The 23,704-nt window shown below is 41.2% G+C and overlaps 1 protein-coding gene across 2 annotated transcripts in view; it reads left to right on the plus strand.

The window, feature by feature from the left end:
- Window positions 1-20,847: 20,847 nt before the first annotated feature.
- ALCAM (activated leukocyte cell adhesion molecule) overlaps window positions 20,848-23,704 on the plus strand; it is a 220,938-nt gene continuing 218,081 nt past the window's right edge. The window contains exon 1 of one of the 2 annotated variants that reach the window (XM_043594049.1): window positions 20,848-21,822. In XM_043594049.1, coding sequence (XP_043449984.1) covers window positions 21,750-21,822 — 73 coding nt within the window. In that variant the 5' untranslated portion in view covers window positions 20,848-21,749. The remainder of the gene's footprint in view (window positions 21,823-23,704) is intronic. The other variant, XM_043594050.1, reaches the window with a different exon arrangement.

Raw genomic sequence — 23,704 nt, forward strand, 5'->3', positions numbered from 1 at the left:
TGTCCCCAAAGTATCTTCCCTGATGTCTGTTCCCCAAATGGTTGAAATTCTCTCTATGAATCCATCTTCCGGGTAAAACAATGATTATGCTGTCTTGACATGCATTGCAAACTACATGTCACAAATAATTAGTTACCTATGTACTTCAAATGTAGAGTTTTAAAAATTGTTTACTTTTTCAATTTGCTTTTTCAGGAAAAGTTTTGTTACTCAACATATACACACAGAAAAGAAGAAACTTATGTAATCACCACCCAGTTAATAATTACATCAATGCTAGAAACATTGAGTGTTTTTTCCCAATCTTATCTACTCCCGTTTGCACAAAGATAGCTACAAGTTATCCTGACTTTTGAGATTTCATCTCTTATTTTTCTTCAGTTTACCACTCATGTAGTTTTCCCTAAACATTAACTTTTTTAGTTTTGCCCCTTTTTAACTTTATGCAAATCAAATCATTCAGTGTATATTCTATGACTTTCTTATTTTTTAGTGTTTCTATGACATTCATGGATGTTGATGTGTAGCTTTGTTTATTTTGGGGCCTATATAGTATTACGTTGTACACCTCAGTTCACTTTTTCTGTCTATTGTTGATGGATAATTTCATTATTTGTGATTTTTTGTTGCTAAAAAAATGCTACAAGAATATTATTATACAATGTTTTCAGGTGCACATTTAGAAATGAGTCTGTAGCGTACATACCTACAAGTAAAATTGCTGTGTCACAGGGTATGGTGGAGATTGTTCATTACTATCTATTCTCATTCCATAAGAATAAAAGACTACAGAAGACATTTCCCAGCCTTCTTACAGCCGTTTGTGGCCATGTAACTAGGTTCTTGCCAATGGAATCTAAGTGAAATGGAAATAAGTCTTTCTGGTATAGACCTTAACAAGTTTTCCCTTCCTTCCCACACTCTGGGACATTGACGTGCCTGCAATCCAGATTATAGATGATACCAACATGGACAATGGCCTAGGAAAGTCCAACAAATGCGATAGATGATTCTCAGATGACTATAGAAGAGACCACCCCCAAAACTGGACTATTAACTTGGAACTATTATATGAAAGGCAAACAGCACTGGGATTTTATTTTATAGCATCTTGGCCACTTTACTATGTAATATATAGCATATTCACATGTTTAATTTGACTAGGTTATGTCCAAATGTTTTCCAAACTGGCTGTGTCAGTTGGCACTCCCATCACTAGAGTATGAGGGTTTTCATTACTGTCACGCTTCCCTTATATTTGGTATTGTCATTCATTTTAACTTTGACAGTTTCCGTGAGTATCAAATGCTAGCTCATTGAGTTTTCAGTTACATTTCCCTGATTACTATTGAAATTTTTTCGAACGATTTTTCCAAACGGATTTCTTCTTCTGTGAAATACATGTTTTAAGTGGGTTTTTTTGCCCATATTTCTATTGATTTTCTTTCTTTTAATAATTTGTAAAATTTCTTTATAGTTTTGGGGAACATGTTAGTCTTTTGCCAAATAAATATATTGCAAATATCTTTCATTCCGTTTTTGTGGATTGGTGATGGTTTTTGTTTTAATGAAGCCAGATGTCTCAGCTTCTTCATTATTTGTGCTTTCTTTTTTCTTTTTCTTTTCAACATTGTGGAAGGAATTCTTTTCTTCCCTAATAGCACAAAGATATTAATCTATGTAATCTAAAAATGTCAGACTATTGCTTTTCACATTTTTGTACACATCTTTGGTGTACTCACTCACTCAAGTCCTGATATGCTTTTTTGCAAAGAATAGTAAGGGGTGGAGTTAAAACTGGCAGATAGAAATTTCAAATAATCATGGGTGTGCCCATGGACATTTGTATTTCATGTGAACAGTCATTAATGTGTTTTAAAAGGAAAAAAAATATTGGGAGCAACAGGTTGAAGGTATTATCTCCATAACTTTCTTTAATGTGACTGAATAGAAATAAATATTAATCCCTGCTGCTGGGTTACACATGTACAAAACAGGCTGGATGTGGCTTATCATTGCTTCATGTAAAAAAGATGTGGTGTTCTTACTCCACTTCTGACTGTTGACAAGCTAGACATACCTACAACTATATGATGTGACTGTCAATAAATCTAATGAGATCTCAGCCTCCATTAAAAATAGAATGCCCGGGCATGGAAGATAATATCTCCCCTGTAATGTGTACTAGTTATGACAAAAACTAGGCTCTTGCATCTCTTTCTGGTTTAGCTTTTGAAGAGGCACAGAGGTAAACTAGATCTCATCATGAGGAGAGTAATCAGTTGGTGATGGGGTGATAGACCACTACAGGTAAATAGCAGTGGAAGGAATTGGAAAGTCTTAGCTTGAAATGGAGAAGATATAATAGGCTACAATCATTATATTTAGAAATTTCAAACATATCCTTGTGAAAGAGAAGGCACATGTTTTAGTTCAGTCTACTAAAACAAAATACCATAGACTGAGTAGCTTACAAAACAAACATCTATTTCTCACAATTTTAGAGGCTGGGCAGTCTCAGCCAAAGTGCCAGCATTTTGATTCTTTGTGAGGGCTCTCTTCCTGGTTTGCAGTGTCTGCCATTTTACTGTATGTTCACATGTCCTTTCCTCAGTACATATTTATGGAGAGAGAGCTCCTTTATCTCTTCCTCTCTTTTTTAGGACACTAACCCCTTCATGAGAGCACCACTCTCATGACATCATCAAATTTAATGACCTGTCCAAACCCCATCTCTAAATACAATCACATTGAGGGTTAGGGCTTCAATATATGAATTTGGGGGCATACAAATGTTCAATCCATATCAGTATGTATGTATACTATGTTCCTCCAAGTTAACACTTGGAGCCTCCAATGGATGGAGGATATAAGGAAGCAGGTTTAGGCTAATTATGAAAGGTCTTTGTAGCAGGTAGACAATGTGTCTTCAAATAGAACTGATTAACTTGAAAAAGTGGTGATCTCCTGCCCCAACATTGATGGCATTGAAATTGAGACTGAAAGACCATTTATCAAAGATGTTATTAGTCATAGATAATATTTATTAGTGGTTGCTATTGGCAGGAAATTATTCCATGCACTCTCCCTGAATTTTCCTATTTAAATTCACAGTGGCCCTAAGAGATAAGATCTATTTTGACATCATTTTTAAATGAAGAGCCTGAAGCTTAGAGAGGTTAAGTAATTTGCCCAAAGTCACATTATTTGTAAAAGGCAGAAAGCACATCTGTCTTATGTCCAGAGACTGAATTCTTACCCACAGTGCTTTTCACTTGCCAAGGTTGTAGAAAGATTTGCTGCACTAGGAAAGAAGCTATAATATGTGGTCTTCCAATTCTGAGACTACTTCATTCTGATAAAATAAAAATATATTACCTAGGAAACATAAAACAGTATGGAAAGCAGACACCAGAGAGAATGGAAAAAGGGATAGGTAAAATTTAATGAGGGAGGAAAACGTCTGGAAAGATCCTAAGTAAAAGGCACTGGTCCAGGAAAAATACATTCCTGGCTGGGTGTAGGCAGGGGGTATTTCCCGAGTGTTGTCCACATATGAGAGCAAAGTGAAGGGGGTGTAGGAGGCAGCAAAGACATGAGACATATGAAAATACTCCCTGCTCATAGCGGAGACATTATTTGGAGATTTGAAGTTAGGTTCCAAACACCTCCTTTTGTTGATACTCTGAAAGAACTAATGAGGAATGAAGGAATATCACCTCCATATCAAGTGTCCAGGGACCTTCAGTGAACTTATTTTTGTTATTTTTCTTCTAAGTAAGTAATTAGAACCCCTTAATTACAAAAAGCAGTGACAGAAAGATGCTAATTAGATCCAAATGGACAAATGGACCATTTTCAAGCATTAATTCACTCATGCACACATGCATTCAGTTAGCAAAAATTTATTGAGTGCCTACTATTTTTTAGGTACTTTCCTTTGCACTGGGGATACAGAAGAGAAAAAGTAGTCCCCACTTGCACCCTGCAAAATAATTTCTTATCTTCAGAGAGTGTATTCTCTACAGCAGAAAAGTACATGCAAAAAACAAGATTGAATATGTAAAATGTAAAGTGTGTTAAATAAAAGTGCTAAGGAGAAAAAGAAAACAAGGAAAAAAACAGGAAGTGAGGGTGTATGGAGAATTGTCGAAAATTTTGACAGAATTTCAGGTGAATATTCAAACTAAAAAGAAAAGAGGGAAAATAGTTTAGAAAAGGGATATGTTGGAGTCCCATGTGGTTTCAAAGTTCATGCTTATGAATCACAAATACCATGAAAGGTTTTGTGGCAAAGTGAAAAGGACAATGGGAAAATCACTTCCCTTATTGTATCCTCATTTCCTCATCTTTAAAATGTGAATGCTGACATTCGCCCTCTAGGCAACACAGATATGTACATGTCTCAGATAGACTTGGCCTTCAAAATGTAAAACAATGTATACATGTTACTTCACTTTATTACAAAAAAATAATTTGTGTTTTTGAAAATTCCCTCTGAATCTCTAAATCACACACACACACACACACACACACACACACACACACACATTCAACTATATATACATATATATATACTCTGAATCTCTGAATATGTAGATGTATATATACTCACACACACATACACACATGCACACAATACATTGCATCCATCCCATCTCATATCTCATATAACCCACCTAGTACAAATATTCTGGCAAGGAATAGGCAAATCTGTGGTGGAATAGGGTTCTTCGAGGCTTCCAGGAGCCTCTCAGCAGACCAAGAGCAACACATTCCTTCCCCACTCAGGTCTTCTGAACACTTTGCAGAGTTTTTTAAATCACCTCCTGAAATGCTGGTTTCCTTCCTCCATCCAAGATACTCAACAAAATGGAACTTGTCAACTGTGTTTATGGTAATAAATCTCCTTTCCAGCATTTCTCCTGACATTCTAATGCCTTCCTGAACATAATAAAAAGGTCATTTTCCACCTGAATTCATCTTCTCCAAGTTACCTTATGTTTCTGCAAATCCAAGTTTCAACAAGTTTGATTTCATTTCTTCTACAGTATTTTATTTGCTTTAACCAAGCTAAAAATCCCAGCTGCAACTGCAACCCTGTGCTCTCCTCTAATTGCTTGGGTGGGGATTAGGTTTTATTGGCTGACTGTATAATGTAGATACATTGTGAAAGCTCAACTGTTCCTTTTTCTTGAGTGGCACAGAATTAAATACTCCCTTTCAGATATTGTCCAAGGATTTCTTATGATTTTATTTCCCACATCAATTCAATAACTTTCTATGTATCAATTATGCCACGATCAGTATTCTCACTGTAAACATACAACAATCTCCTAGAACCACTCAGACCTGACCAGGCCTTTCATTTCGTGCAACCAACTCAGCTATATTGTCAGGTATTTCACAATCCTGTCTCTGGTTTCCGGAAGAGCTCAGGTAGCAGCCTTCCAGAAGTTACAACCTTTTTGGTTCCGGAGGAATTGGTTCCAATAAAAGCAGCTGTATTTATCCTTGGTAGGTGCAGGTATTGATTTAAGTGCGATTGTCATTCTAGGCAACATTATTTGGAATATAGAGACATTTGCAATAAAAGTTTGTGAGGGGGGGCGCCTAGGTGGCTCAGGTCATGATCTCAAGGTTTGTGGGTTTCAGCCCCCCACTGGGCTCTGTGCGGACAGCTCAGAACGTGGAACCTGCTTTGGATTCTCTCTCTCTCTCTCTGCCCCTCCCCCACTCATGCTCGCGCGTGCGCTCTCTCTTTCTCAAAAATAAATAAACATTAAGGAAAAAAAAAAAGTTTATGAGGTGAGTGGGACTACTAGGAGCGCCCCCAGGCAAAGATTTGGGAAAACCTGTACTTCTTGCCAGTGATAATGACAAGACACACACACAGTACTTGTTTATTCTGTTTAAGACATTTTGTGACATCCCTCTCTGAAAGCCAGTGCATCCACTTCCGGGAAATGATGAATCAATGACTTCAGACCAAGAAAGCAGGCGTGGCTCTTCACTACAGGAATAGGATCTCAGGTCTCTTTGAGCACGACCTCTCTTGCGACAGGCAGGAACCACGGGATCCTAGGGGCGGAAGGTGCCCCAGGCGGCGCGTCCAGAGCGTGCACCGCTAGGACGCAGGCAGCAGGGCTCTCCCCGCCCCAGCGGTCCCGAGCCTGCAGCCAAGGACTGGGAGTACCTCGCCAGCTCTCCAGTAGTTTCGATATGCCCTCCTTCCGGGCGCTGGGCCCGGGACGCGGTAGGGAGCAGGTGACAGCTAGGCAGAGGATATGAGGGACCCCCGGGAAGCAGAGGGAAGGGACTGGAAGGGAAGGACAGAAACCGAGACGGAGAGAGAACTAGGTTAGCCTCCTGGCCTGTTAGGGTCTCGGGACCAAACCCAACTCTGGTCTGCAGAAGGGATACAGGGTCAAGCTGCTGGGGGCCCGGAAAGACGCAAGCCTTGGACAGCAAAGGAGAGAAAAACCTTAAGAAAAGCCTCGGTTGCAAGGAGGGAGGAGGAAGAGAAGACAAAAGCATCCCTCTATTTTGGGTTTTTTTTTTTTTTTTCGTCTTTTTACTAACTCCTCCCCCTCCCCCGCCCCAGTTTTTATTTTTATTTTTTGTTTGTTTTTTTTTCCGTTACCAAGTGGAAAAGGCAATCAGCCGCGATTCTTGGTCTGGGGAGAATCCATTATTGAATGAAAACAGGAGAGCGGTTTTCTTTGAAATAAATTCAACAGCACTGTTTCTCTCTCTACCTCGTCGTTCTTCTTCCCCAATTTATTTTCTCCTATAAGACCCTCGCCGCACCCCTACTCTATTCCCCGCTGGTCTTTTGGACTAATTGAAAGAATTTGTCTCAGTTTTTAGGTCCTGTGTATCAGGTTTTTATCTGCTTAAATGCCTTCAGAGTAAGCTATTCCACTAATTTGGACTTCCACTCTCAATGTTCCAGTCCTTTCTAGTCCAAAGATTTCATTATTAAGTGAGCTCAGTCCCTCCCTCCACCCCCTCCTTCCCTGCAGGAACACACATTTTCATTCCAAGCCCCTTGCATTCCAAGCCCTTGCTGGGTTGCTTGCTGTTTTGCCCTGAGGCTCTCCAAGCACATCAAAGAAGTTTGCTTTGACTGTCCTTAGACCCAGGTGGTGCCTAGTGGTGGGGTTGCTCTCTAGACTGGGAATCCACACCTCTTCATTCTTTTTTTTTTTTTTTTCCCCTGAAGCCCGTTTCAGTTCCTGATAATAAAAACAATCAAAATACTTAGACAAAGCTGTGAAGTAGGGTAATTTGACTTGTACTCTGCACTCCCAATACAATACTTCTCTCTCTCCTCTCTCCTCATTTTCCTCCTCTATGCCCTTTCTCCATCCTCAGTTTCCAGCATCTCGAAAGTTCATTCAAAATCATGGAATCACATATGAGAAAAGAGCTGGTAACTATCACTTTAGCTGTGCTGTATGTAAAGTAGCACAACATTCAATCTAGAAACATGCACTGAACACTTCCTAGGTGCCAGACACTGGGAAGTGATCCAGGGACTGAAAAGTTAAGTGTGTTTCTTTTTTCATCACACTCTCTCCTCCTCCTGCTCTCCTACCTCCTCTGTCATTATCATCGGCATCATCTCTCATAATATTGATTGAGTCCTTAATGTATGCCATAGAGGTAGCAGCTTTACGTGCATTTTCTCTTTTAATTATTATGAGGACTTTTATAATGGAGCGTTCCATTTTATAGGTGAGAAAACTTGAGATTAAAGAAGTTGAGTGGCTTCCTCAAGCTCATATATATAGTGTGTGCTGGTGCCGGGGGTTTGTAAAGCAGACAGTCTGACTCCAGACTTGTGGTATATCACTTCTAAGGAGTCACTGTTTCAGTGGAGGAGCCAGACTTGTAAACAGATAAATAGAATTCAAAGAGGTAAGTGCTAGCATTGTAGAAATAGAGGAGCAGCATGACTAACACTGCCTAGGGGAGATCAGGAAAGGCTTAAAAGCCAATTTGACTTGTGAGGTGGGTCTTGATTGAAGCAGGAGTATCCCAGGAAAACAAAGGGATGGGGGTGGTGGGTGCATTTCAGGCTGAGGAATCTATATGCCAAGCCTCAAGTCGAGAAAGGCTGCCATGGTATGTTTAGGAAACAGTGCAATCTGATTACAACATAGGCTTTGTGAGACTGTTGTGATGTGAAACTAACATTGTCAAATAGGAAACTAGAGGCAAAAATGTCAAGGACTAGAGATTTTCCTGGGAAGTTTAGCTTTTGTTTTGTAGATAAAATGACTCCAACAGAGATTTTCAAGAAAGGGCATGACATAATCACATTGGTGTCTTTGTCTGTCTGTCTTAAGATGACCAGGAAAAGTCTGGGAGAAAGGAGAGCAGAGGCAGATGGCAGAGATCCTGGTTGGAAACTTGCTATACAGATGATGGGGGCCTGAGCTAAGAGGTGTGAGACTGGAAAGGAGGGATTTTGTTCACCAAAGAATATTAGCATTAAGTGTTCTACTTGATTCTAGAACAAAGGACTTCAAGCACAAAGAATTCTGTTCAAAATAAAAAGGCCTCTTAAGAGAGCACTAAACCAGCTCTTCTATTTTTATAGGTATAGTTAAAGTCTGTGAAGCTTAGGAAGATTAAACCACACAATCACCTGGAATGATCATTGCCACCTTTTATTTAGAGACGACTGTCCACACACTTAGCATCCTTTAAAACATTTGACCCTCCTAACTTTTGAAAGTGAGTACAAAGCTACTCTTAAGTCCATTTAACAGGGGAAGAAGCTGAGGTCAGTAACTTGGTGAAGGCTGCACAGATAATTAGAGAACTGGGATTCAAAATTATAGTTATCTGTTCCCAGAGTTCATGCAGTTTTCATGTGTTATGTGCAGAGATTGAAATATAGACATCCTTACTCCTAAGCTAGTGCCCTCTTCGATAGTTATTGCAGCCTTTATCATCTGCGATATGCAGCTTAGGCATCACTGGGCACACATTCCTGATATCTGAATGCCTATGCTACAAATGCTACAAATGTGCCCTAGAGTAGCATTTATTGTGGGTTCACTATCACATACGCTAAGCAAGACACTATGATGATCCTTTATAAGACTGGCTTTTTTGGTGAAAGAAAGAGCAAATACAAGTGACATCAACATGCAACCAGAAACCTAGCTAATCAGTGGTACAGGAATGAAGGACCAAGGGCTATTGGAGAAATAGCTAATGTTAGTTAGTACTTTTCTGTGCCAGGGGCTTGATATGTGTTATTTTATTAAAGAGCACTGACTTAGGTGAAATAACTTGCTCAGTGTCACATAATGCTAAATGGACGAGACAGAAATCAAGCTCTAGTTTATCTGGCACAGCAAACTCAGCTCTTCAGCACAATTAGATGGGTTAGTGAAGGCTGAAGTTGGTTCCATGGACAGTAGTACGCTAGTAAATGTTTAACAACCAGCTCTCAAGCACAAAAACAAAAACAGCTCTGATTTGTGGTGTTGCCAACTTCCAGTTTCCAGAAGGTGTAAATGATCCACAACAGTGTATTTCAAACTGCCCGTGTGACATCACTGAAGTCAGCACTGGGGAGGGATGTGCACAAGTGGTTTGGGAGAATCTGGAGCATCCAGCTGTACCGCGGAGAAGGAGATGCTTGGGCAGTGTGTTAGAAGAGTAGTGGAAGAGATTTGGGGTAATTCTTAAGAAAGAAAGGCTGGTGAAGGCTGAAATGAGGATTAGATTAGTTATATTCAAAGAAAGTAGATAGATTGAGCTAATTGTGGTTAGGTCAAGTAGAAAGCGGGGCAGTTATTTGCTTAAACTTTTGCTATTCTTGAGGGGTGGAAATTTGCTTGAAAACGAGATCTAAAAATGGACTTATCTGAAACTTTCCACAGGCCCTCGTCTAAATGACTGACATGACCAAAAACATGCTTAAAAGACTGAAATCAGGGCTAGGTGAATCAAAAAGATTGGCCAGTATGGATTTCTGGCTAGTTATCTACTTTCGCTTTCTTTAAGGCAAGGACAACAGCCGCCTAATGAAGGCGATAAATTGATAGAAAATGAGTTTTAGCGAATATATGGACAGTAAAATTGAAAACAGTTACTCAGTGTTTCCTTTTAAAAGAGATCCTGAGGAAATACCCTCTTGTTCCGTGAGACTTGCCTGAATGTACCTTACAGTGACCTTACATCTGGGGGAAATCAATATATTTGCAAATACTTCAGAATATTTATCTTGTCACTTTGATTCACATCTTTTTTTGAGCATAAAGCAACACTAATGCTCCCCCTATTCCCACATAATCAGAAAGCACATAGGATAGTAAGGAGAAAAAACATTACCAAGGACTTGCAAATAATGCCTGTTTTCCCTCTGTGGCAATAATCTAGCCCTTTAAAAGGAGAAAGGATGAAAATAAAATTAGTTTTCTCATGATGCAGAATATTTCTATTCTCTCCCCCATCCCTCAATAATCAAAAGCTCTTGTTGTACACAATCTCAACAGAAAACATACTGATCCTAAGAACCAATAAAAAATAATACAAAGGAAATTAAGTGGAAGTCTCCTGCTTTTGTCTGCTCTTTGGAGAATGCCCCCCATTCCTGCGATTCTAAAGTACTGTCAAGCGTGATGCCCAGTGCCTGCCCAACAGGGGTGACTACTAGACTCAGACCTGGTCATTCATGGTCCTGGATCTTCCAATTCACAGCAAATGACTCGAGAGATGTGGGAAAGCAATCACACTTTTTTCCATGAATAAGAGGGTTTCTCTTCCTTTAGTATTTCAGTCTCTGTGGATATAAGCTTAGGTCTGAAGATAATCATCTTTTTAGTATGTGGGCTGCATCAGAGGAAATTGAGAAAATAGTCAAAGACAAGCAAAAGCATGTCAAGGTAAGAGATGGAAAAAAGGACAAAGAGCCTTGATAACTTTGCTCAAATGCCTTAAACCAGCTATGCCTAAACATATATTTATATATATATATATGCTTTTGGAATTCCCAGTCATTTAAATCAGTAAGTCATCCCCCTGGTTGTTTTTTGTTTGTTTGTTTTGTTTTTTAGACTCCTTGGACTGGAACTGGAGTTTTTGTCACTTTCAGTTGAAAGTAACATGACCATTACAAAAACCTTAGTAAAAATTCCCCAACCTGATGACAAACTCCTGCTGGCTGACTGAGATTATGAAAATAACATCATCCCAAATTGAACAAAAAGGCAGGGGCACCTGGGTGGCTCAGTCAGTTAAGTCATCATCTCACGATTCGTGAGATTCAGTCCTGCATCAGGCTCTGCACATACAGTGCATGGCCTGCTTGACATTCTCTCTCTCCCTCTCTTTCTCTGCCCCTCTCCTACTATCAAGCACACTTTCCCTCTCTCTTCTCTCTGTCAAAGTAAATAAACTAAAAAAAAAAAAAAAAACTAAAAAAAAAAAGCAAACAAACCCTAAAAAGAAAAAAAATAAAATCAGAGGAGAGAGGATGGGAAATACCAAGAACTAAATTTCTTTCTTGGACTGTATTCTAAGATATGCTAATTTATTTTATTTTGTTTCTCTCATCTGTGACTCATCACTCTTTGGACATCTCCTTCTTTCACTGGCACACAGACCACAATACAGTCACTTCTTTATTCATAAATTATCATGGCTTTATTATTTACCTCAAAATGCAGAGCCCTCACAGAACAGGCAAAAGACAAGGTATGAAGTTGGGAGGAAAAGAAAGGAGGAAGATGTGCTAATCACTTTAGAATTGGAAGGACAAATCAGCTCCAGTTCTTTCCTTTTTAAATTTCATGGCAGATATTTGAGCAGATGGTGAAGAATCACCTCAAGATAGACTAGTTTGGGATTTTTCTTAGTTTTTCTGAGAAGATCCCAGAAGTTGAAGACTGTAGGAGGGACAAAGTGGGAATAGAAGATGATTCAGTTACTGGTCTGAGGGAAACACCTAAGTAACTAAGGCCTACCCTCTCAGGCCCAGTGAGTATAATTCCCCCTCTACATAGGCATCTCAAACTGCCCTTTGATGTGTCTCTGCCTTTAAAGTTTGAATTTAGTGCTTATTTAGTAGTGAAGTCAAGCTTTGTCTAAATCCTGAAAAAAATTAAAAATCTAAGGAATAACTTGGAGCTTGTACTCTTTTGAAATGTCCTTAGCCTAAGGGGGAAAAAAATTGAGAGTTATACTCTTTGGGATTTCTCTATTAATTTGATACGTTAACCACATCTGGAAAAAATATTTCACTCTATAACTTGGATGTTCGTATTCATAAAAAGGCAAATAGTTTTCCTTAAGAGATGTATGTATCAATTAGCCAGTTTTAACAGAATTTCAAAACTGGAAGCTATAGCCAAAAATCATTTCATCTACCAGCTAGAATACATAACAGATTCTGGTGATTTCAATGAAAGCATGTGCATGTTTATGAATCTTTTCATGGGCTGGCTTGTATAGCTGTTTTTTTTTTATTTTTTTTTTTATTTTTTTTTTTTATTTTTTTTTTTTTTCAACATTTATTTATTTTTGGGACAGAGAGAGACAGAGCATGAACGGGGGAGGGGCAGAGAGAGAGGGAGACACAGAATTGGAAACAGGCTCCAGGCTCCGAGCCATCAGCCCAGAGCCTGATGCGGGGCTCGAACTCACGGGCCGCGAGATCGTGACCTGGCTGAAGTCGGACGCTTAACCGACTGCGCCACCCAGGCGCCCCTGTATAGCTGTTTTAATATGTACTGCATTTTCTCACAAGCTTTTCATCTTGAGGTACAATTATTAAGTGAATTTCTAGCCCTTACAAAGGAAAGTAAACACATTAAACACCTCCATGCAAAGTTAAAATGTTGGACATTAAATATTTGTCCTGTATCACTGCTAATTTAATAGGCTATGAATCTGTGTTTGTTGAATACAATAATTTTAGCAAATCCACTCTCTAAAGAACAAAGTATAAAGAACATGGAGGCTTAAAATCTTGAATACTGAACCGCCTCTGTAGACTTTGCAATATTGATACAGCATCCATAATCATGCCTTAGTGAAATATTATACAGAACATTATTTAGAATGTTTGTTCTGGAGTTTGGATAAATGTATTGTATTTGAAATTGATTAATGCTGTCTGATAGGCATTCAAATTTTTTATTATCTTGAGAATTTGTCTTAAAAGTTACAGGGTATCTTGTATATTTACTGTAACTGAAAGTGACCCATTTGCATTTGAGGAAAAACAACAATAGTGGTACCCAAAGCTGTGTTTAATTTTGGTTATGTCTTTGGGCTTCTGGGACCTCTGTTACCTCATCTACCATATGATGTAGTTAGACTGGCCCATGGTTTTCTATCCTTTCTTTTTAAAATGTATTTATTATTGAAATATAGTTGACATACAATGTTATATTGGCTTAAGGTGTACAATATAGTGATTTGAAAAATCCGTATATTAATGAATGTTCACCACCAGTGTAGTCACCATCTGTCATCACACAATGTTTTACAATGTTAGTGACCATATTCCTATGTTGTCCTTTAATCTCCACCACTTATTTATTTTATAACTGGAAGTTTGTACCTCTCAACCTCCTTCACGTATTTTGTTCATCCTTCCATCCCTCTCCCCTCTGGCAACCACCAGCTTATTCTCTGAATTTATAAGTCTGTTTCTGTTTGTTTGTTTGCTTGTTTATTCACTTGTTTTATTTTTTAGATTCCACATATAAGTGAAATCATATGGTATTATTTTTCTTTTTCTGTCTGACATATTTCACTAAGCATGACACCCTGTAGGTCCATCTATGTTGTTACAAATGGAAAGATTTCACTCTTTTTTATGACTAATATCCCATCGTGTGCATATACCATGTCTTTTTTATACATCCATCTATGGGTGAACACTTGGGTTGCTTCTTATTTTAGTTATTATAAATAATGCTGTAATAAAATAGGGGTGCACATATCTTTTCAAACTAATGTTTTTGTTTCCTTCGGGTAAATATCTAGAAGTGAAATTACTGGATCATAAAGTATTTATATTTTTAATTTTTTGAGAAACCTCCTTACCATTTTTACATTGGCTGTATCAATTTACCTTCTCACCAACAGTGCCCAAGAATTCCTTTTTCTCCACATCCTTGCCAACACTTATTATTTCTTGCCTTTTTGATTCTAGCCATTCTGACAGGTTTTAGCTGATATTTCATTGTGGTGTTGATTTGCATTTCCCTGATGATGAGTGATGTTGAGCATCTTCACATGTGTCTGTTGGCCATCTAAAAAGACATTTGGAAAAGTTCTATTTGGGTCTTCTGCTCACTTTTTAATGATTTCTGGTGTTGAGTTGCATAAGTTCTTTATATGTTTTGTATATTAACCTCTTATCGGATATATCATTTGTAAATATATTCTCCCATTCAACAGGGTGCTTTTTTATTTGGGTTTTCTGATTATTCCTTTAAAGTCTAAAGGAGACAGTAAAACTTCAGGCTGCTTTTCAAACTTCAGCCAAAGCAGCTCCACCTATATCAGATTAATTACTTCATACAATAATTTATTAGTCATCCATGTATTCATAAATGGATTAAATCATTAATCAAATAGTATTGCATGCCTACTATGTGTTTGCCTATTCTATGAATATAGCAGGGAATAAAACAGACATAAATTTCTGTTCTTGTTAATGTTTCAGTCCAGTAAAGGGAGGCAGATATTCAATATTCAGTATTCAAGATATATAAGGTTATTTGTTATATGGTGGTAGAGTCTATGGAGAAAAAAAAGAAGCAGAAAAGGGAGATAAGAGTATTGGGGCTGGGGGGGCGTGTTGAGATTTTAAATAGTTGTTCATGGAACAGGTCAATAAAAAAGGTAACATTGGGGAAATACCTTGAAAGAGGTGAATAAGCTACAATAATGATTGTGGGGGGAAAATTTCCAAGGATTAGAAACAGCAAGTACAAAGTCTCTTATATGGGAATAGGGCAGGTGTATTTAGGAACAGTGAGGAGACCAATATGGTCTGAATGGATTGGACAAGGGAGAGATAGGAATTGGACTTCAGAATAAGCCTATATTAGAAGAAACAGCTTTGTATTTTAAAAAAAGAGTGAAAAATGGGGTGCCTGGGTGGCTCAGTTGGTTAAGTGTCTGACTTGGCTCAGGTCATGATCTCACAGTGGGTGAGTATGAGCCACGTGTGGAGCTCTGTGCTGCCAGCTCAGAGCCTGGGGCCTGCTTTGGATTCTGTGTGTGTCTTTATGTCTGCCCCTCTCCCACTTGCACTCTGTCTCTTTCTCTCTCAAAAATGAATAAACATTTTTAAAAAATTTTAAAAAGATTGAAAACAGTTTATCTAAATTACTTGTGAGGCTCTGAAAATCATAAAAATTTTAAGGCTCTTTCTGATATTGCATAATCAATGAGCCTTTATTCAGTGTTATTAAGCCTTTTTTTGTTGTTGTTTTCTAAGTATTATCACTCCTTAGGGATTATCTGTTTATCTAAGAATGTCTTCTTAATACTTTCCTGTAAAGTCAGCCATCTTACTTATTTTGAGGGAAAATAGTATGGATGAACTGAAATTTGTACTTAATTACTTTGCTTTCCAGAAGTCCATTAAATCCATGGTGATTTGTTTGTTTAAAAGAATCAAATATACATTGTTTTCATATTTCTACAGTCATGTATGTACCTCAAATTCCTGAATAAAAATTTCATAGATTGCAATGGCTAGGAGGTACATGAGAAAGCAAGTAGAGATAACTTGGAAACTTCATAAGAATTAATCAAGTTAAAATTTCCTTTAAGATATCAAACATCTGAATAACCTCACTCTGAGTCACCTATTACTCATTCAAAACCGAAAAGCTGCTTATTTCTGTTGAAAGTTGAAAATATACAGAAACCTCTGAAGAGAAACTCTCTAAACAATAAAGTTCAAGGAAATATTTCTTAGCAGGATGGCTACCCATCTGTTCTCCAATCCCTATCTAGAGTGATTTTAGGAATTACTGACCAAAAAAAACCTTGGGGTCCAGAAATAAAACAGAGTTTTGTTTTACCTACATAATCTCTATGACTCTTTAAAAGAGTCGTGTCTTCATAGACTTAATATAAATCCAATTTAGCCCTCTGTTTCAATCTTTGTCATCAGTGTATTAACCCAGGTGCTTGCCCATCTCCTGCCTGGTCACTTAGAAACTTTACTAGTCAGGATTCTATTCCCAGCATGCTGCCTACCTTTTTTTGTCTTAAACAAAGAGGCATGGCCCTTTTTGTTTTATTCTCATTAGGGGCAAATAGTTTTTATCATGCTCTTTCTCTTGTAGATTAACTTCTTCACTTTATATTTCAGAGATTTCACTGGTGACAAAAATGTGACTCATTCTCTTTGCCTTTCCTAAACTTTAGTCAGCTAAGTTGTGACATTGTGATTTATAATAAGAAATATGTATTTGGTCTTGGATCCATTCCAGACAAGAGCTCCTAAAACCCTTGGAATTTTTTAAGTGATAACTGTGATGACGGTGTCTTTTGTTATGTTAATGAGTTACTTTGGAAAAAACCTTTGGATAATCTAAGAATGAATGTTGGTTGCTAGGAGGCCCAATCAGGTGATTAGAGAGTTGGAATTTTTAGTCCCACCCCTCCTGGGTGGGGAGAGGGACTCAGATATTGAGTTAAAATCACCAGGGGCCAATGATTTTAATCAGTCATACCTATGTAATGGAGCCTTCTCCAAATGTCAAAGGACAGGATTCAGAGAGCTTCGAGGTTGGTGAATACATGGAGATTTGGGGAGAGTTGTATCCTCAGAGAGCATGAAAGCTTTGCTCTCCTTCCCACACATCTTGCCATATGTATCTCTTCCATCTGGCTGATGCTGTCTCCAGGTAGATACTGTCAGAATGGAGTTGAATTCTAGAACATCCAGCTAGTGTCCAACAATTGATCGGTGGTGTGGGGGAGAAAACCACACATTGGAACTGATAACGGAATCATACTAGTCCAATCATTAAAGACCCACTTGAAACACCTTTCATCTCCTTATATCACTCTCCCTTGTAAGTTTGTTTCGAGGTTTATATTCTGTGAAAAAGTTCACTCACCATTCAAATGTAATTATTTATAGAGTGCTCAGTGTATTTGCAAAGTATTGGCTAGAAATGTCTAATCATCAGTGGGGAGGTGGAGGGGAAGAAAGTGAATTAGATTTATTGCATGCCCTTGAACTGCATTACATGTTTTGTTCAAAAACTAGAACCTTACACAGAGCATGATGATATAAGGTGGTAGGAATAAATGTCACCAGCCTCCAATACCATCTTTAGTGAAATTTCATTTCTGGTAGGAAACTGTTTACATTAGAACAAGAACAAAATCATCTCAGCTTTTCAAATGTTCACATGTCTGACCTATGTTTGTCACATACTGTTGGTTAATGTTTTAGTACAGGGCAAAGGTTCCTGGTCTGAGCCTTAGGGGTCCTGAGTTCTGATCTCTGAGCCTTAGGGGTCCTGAGTTCTGATTCTAAGTAGGAGAGTTGCTTGGTGTGCTGTGTCACTGCCTAGAACATACTGTCCTGATTGATGATGAATTCTTTTATATTGAAGATGCAAAACTCTTTTCATGTTCTTGGTAACATGAAATGTTTTTCTCTGGCTGACCATTATTCCTTTTACCTGTTGTAGTAAGAAGTACTCATTATGATGCTCTGATGTGTGACTAAATCGTCTGGTAAATATCATTGGAATACTATATATTCTCAGTTGTAACAAAAGCAATTGTAATCCAGATGCAGTTGGAAAAGCTCTTCCTCTTAAGAACAAGGTAAGGTGGATCCAATCCCCCATTCTCTAGATTCTGAAGGACAAATACTCTCTTTACTACATTGTGGGGCTTATATTCTCAAGTTTCTTAACTCTGAGTTTTGCTTATGGTAAATTATTTCAGTCTAGAAATGGCCTTGACATCTCATACGCACTGTACCTGGCTCATACAGATAGGATGCACTGCCTGATTAGTTAATTTCCCCAAGGAAAATATGTTTGAGGGTAGGAGACTTTATTAAAGTTTCAGAAGGTAAAGAGATTTCTATCTAAATCAAGCCCCCCCCCCAAACAAACAAAATAAGTCATAAATTTATTGTTAGACATCTCTAATAAGCAAAGTGGATAATGAGCCAAGTTGATAGGGAGGAAGCTCCAGAATGAAATATGTTTTCCTCTGGTTGAACACTATTCATCTGACCTCTTGTAGTAAGAAGTAGCCATTCTATGCATGACTAAATTGACAGGTAAATATCATTGGAATCATCTAGAATCAAAGTGTGTGGGCTAGAACAAAGGCTTTACCATTGCTATGAATCATGAAGTGACCTTCCTGTCTCTGGGTTTCAGTTTCTTCATGAGTGAAATAAAGACACCAAAGACACCTATCTCCTAAGATTTTTTCGAAGAGGTAATTATTTCAGTTCATATAAGTTGCTTAGAATAACCTAACATACAGCATGTGATCAATGACTGTTACTATTTAATTAATTAAAGTATATTTGAAGGCCTTCAACCATTTCCAAACTCAACAATATGGCTTGGTCTTTGTCCCTTCCTTTCTCTCAGCATCATCTTCTTCCCTCACCTGTTAAACTCCTATGTTTATTTTTATAATTTCATAATTCTTATTTAAGTTTTTATGATGTTATTTAATAAACTGTCAGATGACCCTCACTTTCGTGGTCTTAGCTATATATAACTAGTAGCCTTCTTTTGGTGTTACTGCTCCAAGTGGCTTATCAAGGCATTTTCCTGAACTAGGACATATTCCTCTGTAAAAGGAACTTTAGAAGCAAGTGACTTTACAGATAAATATGCATATTGCTTTCAGAATTCCACACATGTGCATGTGTGTGCATAATATCCTTAAGTTATGGAATATATTTTGATCCAATCTAGCTGCACCCTTTTGAAGGTGGCACTCTACTAGGTCATCATACTTTAATTATGAGAGGCTGACTTTTGTTCAAGGTCAGTTGCTGAGTAAGTGCAGAAGAAAGATTTTAACCAGACTCTGACTATTCCCCAAAGCCAGAGCTCCTTCTACTCTCCCTAGGCAGTTCTTTTGTGTGATCTCACTTAATCCTCACCAGTCTCAAGAGAGTGGTACTATTGTTATCACTTTTTACAAATAAAGACACTAAGACTTTGAGAGGTTAAGTGAATTGACCAAGATCATGCAGCTAGTAAATGTCAGAGCCCAAGTCAGACAGTGTGCCTTTTGCAGATCTACTTTTTAACAATTATGCTGTATTAACTCCAACCCCAAAACAAAAGGGAGTCAGGTAGACAGAGCGGAGGATCTAGGCTGAATATATAGTTAGGATGATTTGTTCTAGTAGGAGCTACTTAAAGCTGCTGTTAAAAGAAAAACAATTTCCTAAAGGAATTCTATGAGATCCCTTCGGAATGCTAGCAATTCAGTCAAACTTAGCTTATGAAACACTGAACTAAAAGGCATTTGTCTCCTAGCGTTAGCCTTCCAGTTGGTTCATAAGATGCAAAAAAAAAAAAAAAATGTTAATGTTAAATCCAACAGGAAAAAAAAAAACTACTTATTTTAAGAGGAAAAATATATAAGAGCTCTACTCTAGGATACTGTTGATATAAAGAAAACCAGGAGGACTAGACAGGCAGGCTTTTGACAAAAATCACAGCTGAAGACAGAGCTTGATAGTTTCCAGCATAAAAAAAGATAAAAGAATTCAGAGATCATTCTGAGTGTGTGTGTGTGTGTGTGTGTGTGTGTGTGCCGGCATGTGTCTACTTGTCTTAATAAGCTTCCCCTGCCGCCCAACTCTTCACCCCCATCTAGTTGGTGACTCGAAGCCTTCAGATGAAAGCTCAGTATGTGAGGACTACTAGTTGGCATTCTCTGCAGGAGACTAGCCTCACACAGGGGTGACCCTGTGATGCAGGAAAGGCTATTTAATGCCCTGGCGAAGTGGTTGAGGGACCAAGATTTCATTATGCTTCCGGGATCAGAGTGGTGATCCAGCATCCCTGATTTAGAGCCACTTAGGGCTCCAACAGCTCCACCCCGGAGTTCAAGAGGAAAATATTCCTGCATGGTCTCTGCCTGATCTGAAAAAGGCACAGCTTCCCGATGTTCCGCCTGAGAGATGGTTCAGTCTTTAGAAATTGCCAGAGAAGCCTGTCCATCTGCTGGGATGCCTGGCTTTCTGGAACGGACGAGAAGGAGTTAGACTTTTAATCGGAGTAACTTGAGGATTTTCTGTTTGTAACTAAAAACCGCCGCTTAATTCAAAATAAAAAAGACACATGCTGTGGCAGGTAGACACTGGGAAAATCCGTGTGACGAAGTATGATCTAAAAATTCCTCATTTAATTTCCCCCGGGAAAGAGTAAATATTTTCTCTTTGGTACTGGGGCAGTCGACTCGAGTGATCTGCCTTCAAAAGAAGGTGCGTTCGAGAGGTGGGTTAGTGGGAGCAAAACGGGGAGGAATTAGCCCAGGATTTGGATTGCTCCCGGCCAACCAGAAGCTGCTCCAGTTAACTCTCAGGAGGAGAGTTTCCACCGTTGCCACCCCTCCAGACCCTTCTTACTCCTCCGCTCCCGCCCTAGGACCCAAGGCGCGCCCCGCCCCACCAACCCGGAATTCTCCACCCCCCCCCCCCCGCCAGCGTCCTGCCCCGCTACTCTCTTCGTTGAAGATGGAAGCTGCAACATCACCGCCGAAAAATCCCTGCGGAGCGAGCCACTGGATTCAGCGTCTGAGGACAAGCGCTTTTTGAACCCTGGCGAGGCTGCGTGGTGACCAAGAAATGGGAGGCCGGACCGAGAGGGCGATCGTAAAGCCGCCGGCTAGAGGCAGCCCCGAGGGCTCCCCTCCCCGCGCGCTCCCGGCGCCTGTGTCTGCTCCGTATTGGCTAGCGTGGTTCCGGGGGCGGAGCCACGGGAAGCACCTCCCACTCGGGGGCCCCTGGATCCCCCGAGCGCCTCACCCGCGGAGTTCCAGAGCTGGGCTCCGTCTGCGACTCGGTCCTGCAGCGCCTCTAGGCTGCAGGTCGGTGCTCCAACCACCTGCTCGGCGCCGCGTCCTGGGAAGCGGGGAAGAGAGAGGAGGGAGGGGGGGGGGGGCGGCGGTGGGGGGAGGAGGAGGAGGAGAGAGGAAGCTTACACACGCCTTCCAGTCCCTCCACTCAGAGCAGCCCTGAGACCGCTGCCGTCGCCGCTGCTTTCGCTGCTACGGCTCTGCCACCTGAGGAGACCGCCTGGACTCGCCGCCCCTGTGGCCACCCCCGGCGATTCCTGCCTAGCACCGGGCTTTTTATGCACACTGCCACTACCATTATTATTATTATTCCAAGAGAGGGAGAACAACAGACCAGCCTGAAAGAACCACGTACACCTTTCTGAAATAGTGAAGTGTCTCCTGGGAAGAGAGGGTCGTCGGTCCCGGGAGAAGGAGCCACTGGGGCCAAGGGCAGGTGTTGAAGGGGAGGAAGGAAGAGTTGGGGCACTGCGTGGTGGAAAGTTGCTTGCGGCGGAGAGCCGAAGGTCCAGCGCCACAGCCCCGGGGGGGCGGTGTGCCTGGGAGAAGCCGCTGCCCCCTGCGTTGGGACCTGCGAGCTCGCGGGCAGCGCGGGGCCGGGACGACGCCCCCTGCTGCGGCGCGGACGCTGTCGGTGGCCCCCAAAGAGGACGAGGAGGAGGAATATGGCATCGAAGGCGGGCCCCTCCTGCCGTCTAGTCTTCTGCCTCTTGATCTCCGCCGCTGTCCTCCGGCCAGGTGAGCAGGGGCCTGGGAGCAGCCCAGGCCAACGTGGAACGGGGGCAATTTCCTGAGTCTGCGGCGCAGGCCTCGCACCTCCGGGGCTGTGATTCGGCGCGAGTGGGGGCGGTGCGGGCACACATCTGGCCCTGGGTTCAGTCACCTGTGCCTCACGTTTGGGCTCGCTCGGCCGGCTGGCTCAAGTTTGGGCAGGGACTGGGGGCCTTGGGTAAATCTCCAGGAACTTTGGGTGCTGCCGGGGTTCGGGCTCCAGGGGCCCACGGGCAGTATTCGTCTGGTTCTCTCCCCATTCCCGCCCCCCTCCCCCGCCCTTGCAGCTCCCGCCTAGGCGGCGAGCCCTTGCCCTCTGACAATTCCTCCAGTCTTTGGATATCAAAGTCCACGTCACTGCGCTCCGGGCAGTTTTCCTTTCGCTTAGCTTTCCGAGAAATAACTGTCTGCACTTTTTGGGGGATAAATCCCTGGTAACTTCCCCTCGGTAAGAGGTGAAGAAGGGGTAGGAAGGGTAGAAGAGAAAGGGAGGACTTTAATCACTCCTTTTTAGAAAAACCTCCCGCAGCTTAAGCCGTGGTTTGAAGCCCCCTCCCCCATTGTCTGGGTGGGTAATGAGTGCAGGGGTGGTGGCAGGCAAAGGACGCAGCCTGAACTGGACTTGGCAGCCAGGGTTGTGAGACCTTAGTGAGTGGCTGGTGGATTTTACAGGACCTGTGATTCAATCTCAGTTTTCAGTAATGTACTGAGGCTCAGAAGCAAGAAACTCAAAATCCCCAATAACTAAAATATCTAGCCGGGAATCCCTTTCCTACCCTGGGGACGGCCCCTGTGGCTGTCATCCTGAGACCCACCGGTCGGCTGCGGCGAGTTGGTCCCTAACAGGGCATTCTGTGTGTTCGCCGTCACTTGATAGAGCAGCAGGTTCATTTGCTCGCTAGACTCGAGTAATTTTTGGAATTGTTTTCTCCCTTTGAAGTTTTATCTCCAGCCCTTCATAGACATTTGCAAGTAAAAACTCCTACTTCCTTTTTTTTTTTCGGCTTCTGTTTGTTCTTTTACCCTTTTCTTTAGTTTTTAGCAAAGAAAGACTCACTTCCTTTCCGCGTCTTTAATTTCTGAACATCCCTTCAGTTACCAAGCTGAGCCGCCCCCCCCCCCCCCCCCAAAAAAAAATGTTTGGAAGCCTCCGGGTCTCTCCCAGGGAAAGAGGGAAAGTGAGGCTGGGGCTGGAGCCAGAAGATCACAAGTGTTTGTGAACTGCTGCTGCTGTGTCGGCTTCCTGGTGGTGGTGCGGAGGAGGGGGGTGGGTGCCCTCGCCCGATCTCTATTATAAAGTTACATTTCTGGGTGAGGTCCTGAGCTCACCTGCAGTTCTGAGGCTAGAGAGAACCATCTGCGACGCATCTCTAGCTCCGGGGCGGGGCGTGTGAAGCGCGAGTTGAACCGGATTTGAAGCAGGTGGGTTGGGGTAAGCACACCCGGGACGTGGCCAGGGGAGAGCCGCCTGACTTTGGCACATTGTGGATTTCACTTTTTCCTGATCCCATTGTCCGATGTAGGAAGGAAGGGCACTCACTCTGGGGCCGAGGGGCGAGGAGGGTGGACGAGGGTGAGGTAAGTTAGTAAAATGCAAAGACCCACCCTCCCCACGGTTGGTTTTCAGTTTAACCCTCTGCCCAGTTGGAGAGTTGCAGTCTCACCACACCAATTCCCCAGGAGCACACGCGCCCGCCCGGTTTCCTTTTCCGTGCGGTCGCTCTGGAGTCAGTTTTCAGTCGGGCCACCTCCGAGGACAGGTTTTCCCTCATATTTAGCTGCTAAAAAGGGAGCGGTTCCGCTTTCAGACTTCCTTCTCGGAGATTCTTTTGGAGCCGCAAGCTCGCGT

This window comes from Prionailurus bengalensis, chromosome C2 (genome assembly GCF_016509475.1).
Source record: "Prionailurus bengalensis isolate Pbe53 chromosome C2, Fcat_Pben_1.1_paternal_pri, whole genome shotgun sequence".
NCBI lineage: Eukaryota > Metazoa > Chordata > Mammalia > Carnivora > Felidae > Prionailurus > Prionailurus bengalensis.